We start from the raw sequence: 13,948 nt of genomic DNA on the forward strand, positions 1-13,948 counted from the left end.
TAAGGAAACGGAGGTTTAGAAAAGTGAAGTTGCTCAAGGTTACTCAAGGACACAGCTTCTTTTTTTTTATATAAATTTATTTTATTTATTTATTTCTGGCTGCGTTGGGTCTTTGTTGCTGCGCGCGGGCTTTCTCTAGTTGCAGCGAGCGGGGGCTGCTCTTCGTTGCGGTGCGCGGGCTTCTCATTGCGGTGGCATCTCTCGTTGTGGAGCACGGGCTCTAAGGCGTGCGGGCTTCAGTAGTTGTGGCTCACGGGCTCTAGAACGCAGGCTCAGTAGTTGTGGTGCACGGGCTTAGTTGCTCTGCAGCATGTGGGATCTTCCCAGACCAGGTCTCGAACCTGTGTCCCCTGCATTGGGAGGTGGATTTTTAACCACTGCGCCACCAGGGAAGCCCACAGCTTCTTATTTAACACAAGACTATACAGAATTTCCTGAATATTCCAGCTTTAGTTCTGTAAACTCTTAATTTTTACCTTCAGGATCCCCAGTTCAATCAAGTTTGTGGATTTCATAATGTAATGCCATTTATGGGTTTGTTTGTTTGTTTGTTTTAACTGATTCTAGGTCTGTTTTCTGCAGAGCCATCATGCGGGGCGGGCGTGAGGATGATGGAGGAACTGGCTGTGGACTCAGAAGGGTCTGGGGTTTGAATGTGTCAACAGAAGATTCTGCAGTTAGGTTGTTTCAGACCCTGCGTCTCTCGTGGTAACAGGGTGGTATCTGGGTAGGGTGTTTACAGCCGTGTGCTCTGGGGGCAGACCGCTTGTGCTCTGGTGCTGACTCTGCCATTCACTGGCTGTGTGGCCTCAGGAAAGCATTTAACCTCTCTGTGCCTCAGTGCCCATGCCTCTGAGGTGGAGAGAACAGTAGTGCGTACTTCTTGGAGTTGTTGTGATGACTCACTGAGTTAGCGCAGACCAGGTACTTAGTACGTGGCCTGGGGCAGAGTGAGCTCAGGTGCCATTATTGCTGTTATTTCTCTCTCAGGAAAAGTGTAGTTTTCTCATCGTTTAATAATTGTTAGTGGTTTACTTGTCTTGCTTATTAAGTGTTTAGCCTTCACACCCTCCCTATGAGATGGGTAGAAGGTGGCAGGGAGGATCTCTGTATTTCGTTTTCTAAATATTGGTGCAGTGTCTTGTCCCAGGGGACTAAGCTAAAACCATCCCCATCACGTCTTCCTGGCTTGTTACCCTGCCCCCTGCCCCACCTGACCTTAGTGTGGTCTCCCGAAGTGACCGACGTGACCCTAACCGAGTATAAGAGCATCAGAGAGGAGCTGCTGTTTGAAGTTGCTGCGTGATAGCTGGGATGGACGCTCAGGACTTGGTAGTTGTGTTCCTTACCCCAGATCTGAGTACAGTGTGTCTGGACTTTAAGGTTAGTTTCACAGGCTTTCATGAACTTTCCTGATTTTTTTCTGATTTTGACTCTACAGTGCAGCCATAAATTCCCTGGGTTCAGATCTCAGTTCAGTCCTGTATTAACAGTGTAGGCGCGTGCCTTGGGCAAGTTACTTAACCTCTCTGTGCCTCGGTTTCTTCCTCTGGAAGTGAGGGTGGTGACAGTACCCGCTCACTGGGTTGCTTTGAGGATCGGATACGCTCAGACGTGTAAAGTGCAGGCCAGCGTCTGGTACCTGGTACACACCCTACGTGCCGGTCGTCATGTCCACTGTGCTCAGTGAGGTGCAGCCTGGGGTCCAGTCACGTGATGGAACGTGTACCCGCGAAAGACCAGAATGAGGTATACCTTGGTGTCAGAGCGGAAAGAGAGACGTCACTTCCTTCTTTTTTCCAAATCTTCAGTGATTTGGGTGTATTTCCTTTTTGTTATTGTTGCTGACAGATGGACATGGCCAAGCCTTAACTGCTGGCAACACTGTGACTTAAACACACCCCCAGTGTGGCCCCTGCAAGTTCATGCCCAAGGCCTTTTGGTCCAGCAAGTCTGCCTTTAGGGGTTTTCCCCAAGGGAATAGTAAAGCATGAGCACAGTGACTTACCTACAGACCTGTTTATCGCAGCGTTGTCTGTGATGGTAAGCAGTGCAGACAACCTCAGCTGTATCAGGAGTGGGGCGCTGGTCACGTGGAGGCGGGGCTCCCATTCAGCTGAATACGGTGTAGTCACGGGAGACGAGGCGGTTTGGGGCTGTTTATTGGCATGAAAAGATGTCCACATTCAGTTGATATATGATAAGAGCATGTTAGGAGTGTAAGAACCGTGATGCCAGTTTTTAAGCCACATATTTGGTTATGTTTCGCCTAGAAAGGGGCGCAGGAAGCCTCGAGGTGTTGCCAGCGGTGGCGGCTTGTTTCGAGGGGTAGGATGGTTTCATTTCCTTCCTTTGACTTGAAGTATTACTTTTCTACAGTTAAAATATATGGCTTTCATAATTTGAAAACCTTTTTAAAAATCAGTTGTTAAGAAAATTGCCCCATAGGAAAGGTTGGTTGTTGTTCAGCCTCTAGACCACCTGTAGAAAAGGTGTTAGAGTAAATTCTGAGTTGGGAACCCTGAGTGCAGGAACGTGTGTGGCCTTTGGCCCTCCTTGCTCTGGGTGTTGGCCGTTTCTGGAGGGCGTGGCCGCCTCCCCCCCCCCCCCCCCCCGCGTTGTCTTAATGAAACGTGCTGCCCTCAAAGCTTGTTACTCTGCCGCAGTCCAAGAAGCCTGGTCGTGTAGGTATAGGGTCTTGTTGGAAGATGTGAAGAATCCACTTCTTCCTCTTCCTTGGCAAAACCTTTCTCTCTGTGCCTAAAAATAGTTATAGCAGTAGAAAGTTGGGAGGGTTATGAGAATCTAAGCCTACCTTGCTGGACTCGATCTCAGAGTTACAAAGGCCCTATTTTTCCTTGTTTTTGCAGGAAAGAACAGCAGTGTTTCAAGAATTCTCACATTCCAGAACAGGGGTTCTGCTCTGCACGGTATGTACCATTCTGCGCTCCGTGGGAAGGTTGACAATTGTTGTGATGGTGGTGGCAGGCTTTCGTCTCCTGACGATTTGCCTTGGGGTCACCGGCCCCACAGGGAACAGGAATTCCGGGGGCCTCTTGGTGTGGCTGGTCTCTTTGCACTCCTGGTTTGCCACCTTACTGCCGCAGATAGCGGGCTGCCACCGCGCGGAAGACTTGGCGATTTGCTCACTAATAGTGGCAGCTGTTTGTCTGAAAACGTGTGAATCTTGGCGATTTCTCTCCACCAAGAACTTGTAAATTACAGCGATCGGGAGTAATTAGAGCTGAGAAAGTCTTTTCACAGCAAAATCACTCTGCTTGCCTCTGCTCACCTTCTCTTAAAGGAAAGTAGATGCGCTTGGACAGAGTCTGTGTGCTGGTGCCCAGAGCTGTCATCTGCCCTGCAGTTTTCAGGGCCGCTCACTCGGCCTCAGTCTTTGCAGTCGTGGGTAGCCACCTCCTCCAGCACCGCGGTGACCTTTGTCGTGCACGTCCCTTGTGATCTTTTGAGATTGAAAACTCACACCTTCAACGTCCCTGCTTCTCTGGGGACTCACTTCACCAAAGTTGCTGCTGGCTCCCAAGATTAAAATGCCTTCCCTGTTTGTGCCATCTTGGAAGATGTAACTTAATCCCCAACTGGTTATTTGAGAAATCCCTATATATACAGTAATGAAACTGCACCATCGAGTTAGTAATACTCCTGTGAACAAGGGCAGAAGCAACGATGTTCAGCTACTTGAATGCCTATCTAGGCCTCGTTTAATACAGTTACTTTTTAAGGAACTCCTGTTCTGTATTTAGTTTTAAAGGTAATGGAGATTGTTTTCTCTCTAAATTGAGAGTTGTGAGCGAGTGCAGCTTTGTTTCTCGTGTGTGTGTATATGCACGATCATCTACAAGACGGCCTGCCCGGTGACCTGCGGATTCTCACGTGTGTGTGGCAAACAGTGGTTCCGCCGGCTCTGGTCCTTCAGATCTGAGAGCAGTTGCTCCTGGAATGCTTGCCTCAGAAGGAGATCTGGGTCTGACCAAGTAGCCCTTCTCTTTACGAAGCCCATCAAGTCAGATGCTTGTGTTTGCTCTAAAACTGTCTTCACTTGCCTGGTCTAAAGCGAAGATGAGTCCAAGTGATCTACTTGATAACGAACTTTGTCAAGAATCCTCTGTCTGTTGACCCTTCTGGAGCCTGACCCCTTCCTGTTTCCTGTGTCTCCACTTTCCCTCTTGCTGCCTGTCCTTCAGCCAAAAAGGGCCCTCTTTCCATTGAATGTGTCATTCTTACTTTTTCTGGCCTTGGGGCCCTGGTACATGAGCTCCCTCGGCCTGGGACACGCCACGCAGACTTAAACTAACTCCTTCGTAGACCTCAGCTTCAGTGGCAGTTTTTCAGGAAACAGAAGCCCCAGTTCTTCCCCACGAGGCACTCCCAGTGGGCCCTGCATTTCTTTATGATGCTCCTCACAACTGGTCTAGGTGTCTTCCCGCCAGACCGCAAGCTCACGAGGACAGGGACTGTGTTTCCCATCCCAGCGTCCGGCACAGGCACCCGGTGTTTGTGGGTTAAGTGGGTGGGCAGCGGGGGCTCAAGAACCTCCATGCTGAGAATCACTGATACGTGCCTTTTTCTAAAGACTGAGGCTGAGATTAATATGCTCGCTCGTTGGGGAAGACTACTCAGCCACAACAGAGAACGAAGTAATGCCCTTTGCAGTGACACGGATGGGCCTAGAGATGATCGTACTAAGTGAAGTGAGCCACACAGAGAAAGACAAATACAGGAGGATATCACCTATATGTGGAACCTAAAACGTGATACAGTGAGCTTGTTTACAAAACAGAAACAGACTCACACACATAAAACAAACTTACGGTTACCAGAGGGGAAAGGGAATGGGGGAGGGATAAATTAGGAGTTTGGGATTGGCAGATACAAACTACTGTATATAAAATAGGTAAACAACAAGGTCCTACTGTATGGCACAAGGAAATATATTCAGTTTCCTATAATGAACCAAAATGGAAAAGAATATGAAAAAGAATATGGGGCTTCCCTGGTGGCGCAGTGGTTAAGAATCCACCTGCCAAAAAAAAAGAGTCTGCCTGCCAATGCAGGGGACATGGGTTCGAGCCCTTGTCCGGGAAGATCCCACATGCCGTGGAGCAACTAAGCCCGTGCGCCACAACTACTGAGCCTGCACTGTAGAGCTCGCGACCCACAACTACTGAAGCCCGCATGCCTAGAGCCCATGCTCCGCAACAAGAGAAGCCACCGCAACTAGAAGCCCGCACACCGCAACGAAGAGTAGCCCCCGCGCGCCGCAACTAGAGAAAGCCCGCAAGCAGCAACAAAGACCCAACACAGCCAAAAATAAATAAGTAAATTTTTTAAAAAATGCATGTATGTATAGATACACATGTATATATATATATATATATATATATAAACTGAATCACTTTGCTGTACACCAGAAACTAACACAACATTGTAAATCAACTATACTTCCATAAGAAATAAAAAAATAAAAAATAAATAAAATAGGAATTCCATGGTGGTCCGGTAGTAAAGAATCCGCCTTACAATGCAGGGGACGCGGGTTCGATCCCTGGTCAGGGAACTAAGATCCCACACGCCGCGGGGAAGCTAAGCCCGTGCGCCGCAACTACTGAGCTCGTGCGCCTGGACGACAGCCCGCGTGCTGCAAACTGCAGAGCCCACGTGCCCTGGAGCCCACGCAGCACAACTAGAGAAGAGAAGATCCTCACGCCACAACTAGAGAGAAGCCTGCCCACCACAACGAAGAGCCCGTGTGCTGCAACTTAGACCTGATGCAGCCAAAATAAATTTTAAAAAGTAATAATAATAGGGCTTCCCTGGTGGTGCAGTGGTTGGGAGTCCGCCTGCCGATGCAGGGGACACGGGTTTGTGCCCTGGTCCGGGAAGATCCCACATGGCGCAGAGCGGCTGGGCCCGTGAGCCATGGCAGCTGAGCCTGTGCATCCGGAGCCTGTGCTCCGCAACGGGAGAGGCCACAGCAGTGAGAAGCCCGCGTACTGAAAAAAAAGAAAAATAATAATAATAATAAATCTTTAAAGAAAATGAATAAATAAAATTTTAAAAACTTCTTTGTAAAAAAAGATAAAATAAAGAATTTAGTTTCACCTATGGCATTCTCTCAAACATTCCGATAAAGAATTGCTTGTGACATGAAAAAAAGTGCTCACTGGGAATAAGTTTACTTTTTCATATATATGGTGTTATCTGAAGAGTGAATGTTACAGATCATCTGTATTAAAACAGAAGGCAGGGCTTCCCTGGTGGCGCAGTGGTTAAGAGTCCGCCTGCCGACGCAGGGGACACGGGTTCGTGCCCCGGTCCGGGAGGATCCCACGTGCCGCGGAGCGGCTGGGCCCGTGAGCCATGGCCGCTGAGCCTGCGCGTCCGGAGCCTGTGCTCCGCAACAGGAGGGGCCACAACAGTGAGAGGCCCGCGTACCGCAAAAAAAAAAAAAAAAACAGAAGGCAGTAGGAACCTGTGTGTTGGAATTAGGACCAGAACAAAATGCTTTATCTTTGACCCTTAAGATGCTGGATTTGTCCCCTGTGGGAAATTATTGAGTCTCCTAGTGTGCAAATGCTGCCCTGTTTTTTACAGACATGGGTGAGCTCTAAGCCTCAAAGAAAACTCCAGGTATTTGAAGTTCAGTTTTTTGTTTTGTTTGGGGGTTTTTTTTAGTAGCTCTCCGGAAGAAAAGATCACTTTCTGAAATGTGATTCTCGGTGGGGTCAAAAGCACATGATGATTTTCCCTGTCCTGTTGGCTGCTGCCTGCAGGCAGGTGATGTCAGCTAGATGAGGAGCACCATTGGCTTGGCACCTCTGCCCCCTGCCAGGCCCGCGTGCCGCGTGGAAAGCAGGCTCTCACTTGCCATGATCTGATTTCTGTAAGCCCCTTGGTGCGTGTTCTCGTGCTCGCCCAGGCCACGTCCGGCATGCGGAGCCTCAGCCAGCCTCATCTCTTCTTTATTCTGCTTTAGGAAACGACTGGAAAAGAGCTGGGTGGGAGCTCATGCCTCCCCACTTCTAAGCCAGGGTACAAGCCCCGAGTCCCCGGTGGGGAGTTCTTCTTTCCTGCCCAGTCTTCCTTCTCCTTCTGCCGTGTTCGTTTGCTATAGGCGGAAACTTGGGGTGTCTGAGAGGCTTTGGCTGTGATAGGTGGGGCCTGGGTTGGGGAGATGTTGTCACTGCGTCCTTTTCAGCAGCCTGTTACTTGCCGGGCTCTGGAAGCTCTCCGGGAGCATCCTGGGTGTTAATGAGCAGCGGGGCCACAGCAGGACAAGGCGGATGGCGGGCTCGCTTCTTCGGATAAAGGGGAAGCGCCTGTGAGTGGGTGCGTGGGGCCCCCGCACCGCATCCTTTGCCATTTTGATTTATCATCCCGAGGCCATTTTAATGAGGCCAGAAGACTGACTGTCCTGTGTGAGAAGTTGGGAATTGTGGTGTGACCACACGAAGGCTCACAGTTCTGCTGTTTCCTTTACCTCTAGAAAATCCCTCCCTCGACCCCATTTTCCTCCTTTATAGCTTTTCTACTGTGAAGAAAGTTAAAGGTGTGTGTGTGTGTGTGTGTGTGTGTGTGTGTGTGTGTGTTTCCTTTCATCTTAAACATCTTAAAAGCAAGGATCTTCTTAACTTCATGCAATCTTGCGGGACCTGGTACATGGCTGTATAACGTGGGTTCTCAGTACACATGTGACCGCGATGAGTCCAGAGTCTGGGCAGAGGTGAGAAGATGGTCAGGGAGGAGAGACCAGTCTGGGAAAGAGAGGCCCTTACATATTTGAAATGTGAGTTTGTGTCCTCTAGAAAACTGGATCTAAGAAGGACCCAAGTTAAGGAGGGAGCAATTATTAGCAGGAAGGAGTCATTTGGAAGTTCGAAGCCCACTCTCCTCAATGGGGTTAAGAAATCCAAAGAAGCAGAATATCTCCTCCGGCTTATAGTGAAGCACTCACCCTAAGCCAGAGGTTTTTCGATACCACTGTTGAGTTGAGGGGTTGGGAAGGAGAAACCCCACCGAGTGACTGGAATGTGGTGTTTCCAAGCTCCCTCTAGTTTTAGGGCTGATGCGTGGCCCTCCCTGGTTGTCCCTGGATGTATGTACCCAGCGCCTTGGCCTTTTCCCAGCAAGGAGAGGCGCTTCCAGCTCCACCTGCATCTGCTGGCTGAGTATCCCTCGGAACGCTTTGTGCTTGTCCACACCTGGCTCCTTTTCCAGAAGATACCTAAAGCACCTGTGCTGCCCTCCTCCACCTTTTCTCTCTCTCTCTCTCTCTCTTTTTTTTTTTTTTTTTGCTCGAAACACACCGTTAGGTCTGTGCGGTTCTTAATTTCCTCTCCTCCGGGGAAATTTCGCTGTGCCGGCGGCCAGGAGACAAAGGAGGGGGGCTGTAAGCATCCCAAGAATGTCCCTTCAGCACCCCTGAAGACATGGAGACTTTCTCGGTTTCCTCTGGGGTATGCTTTTCAGGCGAAGTTTACCTTTTCCGCTCGTATTTCATTCGTGTTAACGGCAAGACCATTTGGAGATGGTTGGCTATTGACTCAGTTACGCTAACTCATGCTGCCAGCTTTTTGGCGGCTCTAGCCAAGATCTCGCGCCTCTGACAGCTTCTGCGCTGTCTCCTTCCCCCTCTGATTACGCAGCCCAATCTGTCACCCGGACGACGGGGGCCTGTGCCCCGCTGATGGCTTTCCACACGCCGCAGTAATGACTTTGGCAGGACGGGAAGGCAGCAGAGGCGAATTTGCTGCGTCCCTTGCTCGGAGAGCCGCAGGCCCCCTCTCCCTGTTAGTAAAAGCACTTTGTGAGGTTCTCGGGTAAATAAATGAGTCATTTTAATCCAACTGACAGGCTGGCACCTGAGCAAGCTGCCTTCCATCTGTACCCCTTGGTCCCATGGAGGCGGCCAATTGTCAGGCCCACGGACTTGAAGGCCTGACTGGTGAGTGTCTTTCAGAATTGACTTTAGCGATTCTTTCGCCCTAATTAGGTTAAAGGAATACAGTTGGGTTGGATCTAAGTTCTAAGGGTGGGCGGAGAACCGAAGGCTTTCCTGAGTCTTGTGCAGGTCAGTTTCCTGTGGCTCTGGTGCTGCTGGCTGACAGCATCCGGGAAGATGGAGCCATGTCCCCTTCCTCTGTGGTCCTCCTCCCGGGTCGGGTGGATGGGGTGTGAGGGGGGAAGAGAGCCGAGAGGCTTTAAATCCCCACCTCTTTGCCTCCGTCGAGCTCTCATTTCATCACGAACTGGAACACTCAGACTGACGATTCTCAAGACACTTTGCACGTCCACTGTCTCATTGGATCTTCACAGCAACCTCGGGAGATAAGTAAACTGAAGCCATTTTATAGGTGGGTAAACTGAGGCTCAGAAAGAGCAGAGGTGACTTGCCCGGATTGGTGGCTGCTGAAGTGGTCCTAGAGTCCGGTTCTCCCTGTTCCTGCACCGGCAAGATTGATCCACTCTCAGAGTAACCTCGGCTGAGACTGGAAAGAAGTGCTTAAGGAAATGGCTGGTGAAGTCCGAGCAGTGGCTGGCTGTGAGGTGCCCCCACCCCAACAGCAGAAGTAGTGGGCGGTGGGAAGGTCGTCAGCCTGGTGTCCTGAGCCGATTGCCCGACCCGCGTAGGAAAGAACCGTGAGCAGTCCTGGTGGCGGGGGCCGCCGTGCCTCCTAACTCACCGTCTCAGCGTGTTTGTACCCGGAATGGCTTTCCGAACACCGTATGCTAGTTTTGAGATTCATCTGTGTTTCTTAGTTGGATTTACTAAACCGACGAGCATTAAATTTTTTACAAAGCTTATCTGTAAAGCTCAGACAGCCCGTTGTGTGCCTCTCCCAGTGCGGAGCACTTAAATGGAGTAAGTCATTTCTTAACAAGAGCTTCGCAGATTTAAGAACCCGTCAGTTTTTCTAAAGACAGTGACTGTGGTTAGTGCAGAGAACGCTCTAAATTGTGTTCTCAAAGGCATCGGCTCTGGAACGTCCGCCTTCAGCTTTCAGGGCACCTGGGAGCTGTCAGAAAACACTTCCTGGGTGGTTGACACGCTTCTAATACATGAAATGTCTACTTAACATTTGTAAATGCAGCCTCTGGCCACCGTTCAAAGGAGACCCACAAATCCCAGGTGGGATTTAATCAGAGCGAAGGCAGACCAGCCCTGACCTGCCTGCAGTGGTCTTCTGGGTGACTTAGATGATGGTGGGACAGTGTCTTCCTTGAATCCTGCCTCTGACCCTGGAGGATAAGGGTACGATTGTTTCAATGTGCTTCTTACAGAACTTTGCATAGGATTGTTATTTTTTTTTTTAATTTATTTTTTTGTGTGTGGTACACGGGCCTCTCACTGCTGTGGCCTCTCCCGTTGCGGAGCACAGGCTCCGGACGCGCAGGCTCAGCGGCCGTGGCTCATGGGCCCAGCCGCTCTGCGGCATGCGGGATCTTCCTGGACCGGGGCACGAACCCGTGTCCCCTGCATTGGCAGGCGGACTGTCAACCACTGTGCCACCAGGGAAGCCCAGGGTTATTATTTTTTAAAAAACCTTACATACCTATAAATTTTTAGTGATACTGAAAAGCGAGGAGAGAGGAGGAAGAGCCGTCCTTTACAGAAGAATGCCAGTTATAGAAATGGAAGGAACGATAGGCTTAGAAAGCCGTCATTTTGTAGACATCAGGGTAACAACTGATACAGACAAGTAGCATCGAATGATACTAAGACCACTGGGCAAAATGTTCTGGGAAACAGTCTCAAAGTTTCCCTCCTGAGGTTACTCACTCATCGCAAAGGAGAAAGGTACCGTCACAAGGGAGTGAGGTGGTGGATGCCACCTGCTCCAGGGACCGAGCACAGCGTCCCCAGCACAGGACAGACACCCTGCCTGTATCCTGAGGTCACGTGCTGGGCGGTACACCCCACCCTGATGTCGTTCTGCCAGAACGCTCCCCCTGAATCTTACTATGAGGAGACAGAAAAGTCCAGATTCTGGGATGTTCCTCAGGACACCTGGACTCTTCAAAAAAGGATTGCTATCCAAAAAATAAAAAGAAGTAAATGTTAAGGGTGGGGATGCAGTTCTACGTTAAGGAAGTCTAGAGGGCTATAATAAAAATAGAATGCAATGATCTAGGCTTCAGTCCTGGGTTAAGAAAGGAAAACAGCTATAAAAATTGTCTTAGGTACAAGTGGTGAAATTTGAACGTGGACTGATTGTCATAAAATAAACTTATTTCGTGTGAAGTTCTTAGGTGTGGTAATGGTATTGTGATTTATGTAGAAGAATGTCCTTTTACTTAGAAGACATGTGCTGAAGTATTTAGGGGCAAAATGTCATGATACTTGCAAGTTCCTTTCAGATGGTTGAGAAAAACACATGTGTACAGAGAGGAAAAAAGCAGCTGTGCCAGTGTTTAGCAATTGGTGAATCAAGATGAAGGACTGACAAGTGCTCACTGTGATCTTCTTCCAGCTTTTCTGTAGGTTTAAATTTTTCTAAATAAAAATGCAGGGTTGTGGGGAGGGGGGAATAATGTGCATTCGTCGTCAAAAGAAAAACAAAGCAAACAACGCAGGAAACTGCGAAGAGAAAAGTAAAAATTGCCCCAAATCCCCCTACCTCGAGATAACCACAGTTGACAGTTTTGGTGAACCTCCTTCCAGGTGTTGGTTCTCTGCTTATCGATCCATCTGTGCATTTATCCATCAATCCCTCTGTCTACTTAATGTCTTCTGTTTTTGTTACCCTCTCTTTCTTCCTGGATTTTTTGGTGGAAGAAAGACCATTTGTCCTTCAGGACGCTCCACATTGCGTCCCTGTGGTGCTGTTTACCTTGTCCCTGTCTCCCTGTAGTAGGTCTAGGCACTTGTTAGATTCCATTGCTAGGGTTTTGTTTTTGTTTTGGCAAGAATATGTCAGAGGTGATAGTCTGTCTTTCCTACTGCATGACAGCTGGTTATCTTACTTTTTTTTTTTTTTTTTTTTTTTTTTTTTGCGGTACGCGGGCCTCTCACCGCTGTGGCCTCTCCCATTGCAGAGCACAGGGTCCGGACGCGCAGGCCCAGCGGCCATGGCTCACGGGCCCAGCCGCTCCGCGGCATGTGGGATCTTCCCGGACCGGGGCACGAACCCGTGTCCCCTGCATCGGCAGGCGGACTCTCAACCACTGCGCCACCAGGGAAGCCCTTACTTTTTAATTTTTAATTATGTTGAAACGTGGTCTCAGGGTCAGAATTATAAGGGCCCATTAAAGGAAGTCCAGCTTCCATCCTCATCCCCTCCCCCCATTCTCTTCCTTCCCGTGTAGGTCACTATTTTTTATAAGCTTTGGGGTTTTTCCCTCCATTACTTCCTTTTCAAATATGAGCAGATATATTTGCATTTCCCCCATTTCTTACACAAACGCATACTATTCACACTCAAAACATAGCCTAGATATTCTCCACATCAGTACATAGGAACCTCCATTCCTTTTGTAGCTGTGTAAAACGCCGTTCTATGGGGTAGGTATTGCCGTGTTTTATTCAACCCATCTCCTGCTAGACATTGGGGTTATTAACAGACCTGCAATTATAAATAGTGCTGAACTCGGTGCTTTGTGACCACCTAGATGAGTGGGATAGGGAGGGTGGGAGGGAGGGAGACGCAAGAGGGAAGAGATATGGGAACATATGTATATGCATAACTGATTCACTTTGTTATAAAGCAGAAACTAACGCACCATTGTAAAGCAATTATACTCCAATAAAGATGTTAAAGAAATAAATTAATGAATAAATGAATAGCCTTGTGCACAGATGATTTTAAATTTTTGCCAGGGATGGATTGCTGGGAGATTGCTCAGGGTCAGAGGGCAAGTGCGTGTGTAATTTTGCTGGATATTTACCAAATTCCCCACCATAGGGGTTGTATTATTTTGCATTCCCACCAGCAGCATATGAGGGACACAGCATCTTTTTTGATAGTGGAGCCGCATACTGTAATATGGTCTTGGAAGAGTAAATCAGACCTGGATTTCAGGGCTAGCTCTGCTTCTTAGCTGTGTGTCTGTTGTAGTTTATCTTATGACAGGGCCGAAAGTAAGCTCGTCACACGAGATGCATTGTGCCGAAGCACAGCAGCAGAGGGCTGCCGCTCGCTCAGGCAGAACAGCGCCGTCTGTCCTGCTGTGGTAGCTTTTATTAAAGCATTATCTAGGTTTACACTTTTAAGACTTGTTTTCTTAACATTTCAGAAGTGCCAAAGCAGCAACCTATGTCTTTATTAATTATACAAGCAATAATTGGCTTTCGTGAGCACCTGCCGTGCTTCGTCCTTGAGCGCAAAAGCAGCACAGAGTTCCCACCATTATTCTGATTATACTGAAGTAGCACAAGGACATCTCCTTGCGCTCCCACCACTCTGATTGTACTGAGGACATCTCACGGATCAGGGTCCAAAGCACTCAATGCTTCTTCGCAGGCCCCCGGTTTGCCGGGGGGGCTCAAAGCAATCAGGACTGTTTGCAGTTCTGGCTTATTCGCCAGCCCCCAGTTTGCTGGGCCGGGGGGGCTCATGGGTCACGTCTCCTTTCCATGTCCTCAGTTATCCCACTACATGTGTCCCTGGACAAGTTACTTAATCTCTCTGAATCTTGGTTTCCTCTCTGTCAAATGGGAGTAATAGTTGTCTGAGGCGTTATTTTTATTTATTTATTTATTTGTTTTTTGTGGTATGTGGGCCTCTCACTGTTGTGGCCTCTCCCGTTGCGGAGCACAGGCTTCGGACGCGCAGGCTCAGCGGCCATGGCTCACGGGCCCAGCCGCTCCACAGCATATGGGATCTTCCCGGACCGGGGCACGAACCCGCGTCCCCTGTATCAGCAGGCGGACTGTCAACCACGGCGCCACCAGGGAAGCCCCTGAGGTGTTATTTTGACAATGAGTCAA

The 13,948-nt window shown here is 49.1% G+C and overlaps 1 protein-coding gene across 1 annotated transcript in view; it reads left to right on the forward strand.

The window, feature by feature from the left end:
* Positions 1–13,948, forward strand: part of DDX31 (DEAD-box helicase 31) — a gene marked incomplete at its 3' end in the record, with an annotated part of 77,259 nt that overhangs the window by 22,426 nt on the left and 40,885 nt on the right. Inside the window, exon 14 of the mRNA XM_082843726.1 lies at positions 2,871–2,930. Coding sequence (XP_082699852.1) covers positions 2,871–2,930 — 60 coding nt within the window. The remainder of the gene's footprint in view (positions 1–2,870; positions 2,931–13,948) is intronic.

Source organism: Leucopleurus acutus, assembly GCF_964270905.1.
Source record: "Leucopleurus acutus genome assembly, chromosome: 7".
Lineage (NCBI taxonomy): Eukaryota > Metazoa > Chordata > Mammalia > Artiodactyla > Delphinidae > Leucopleurus > Leucopleurus acutus.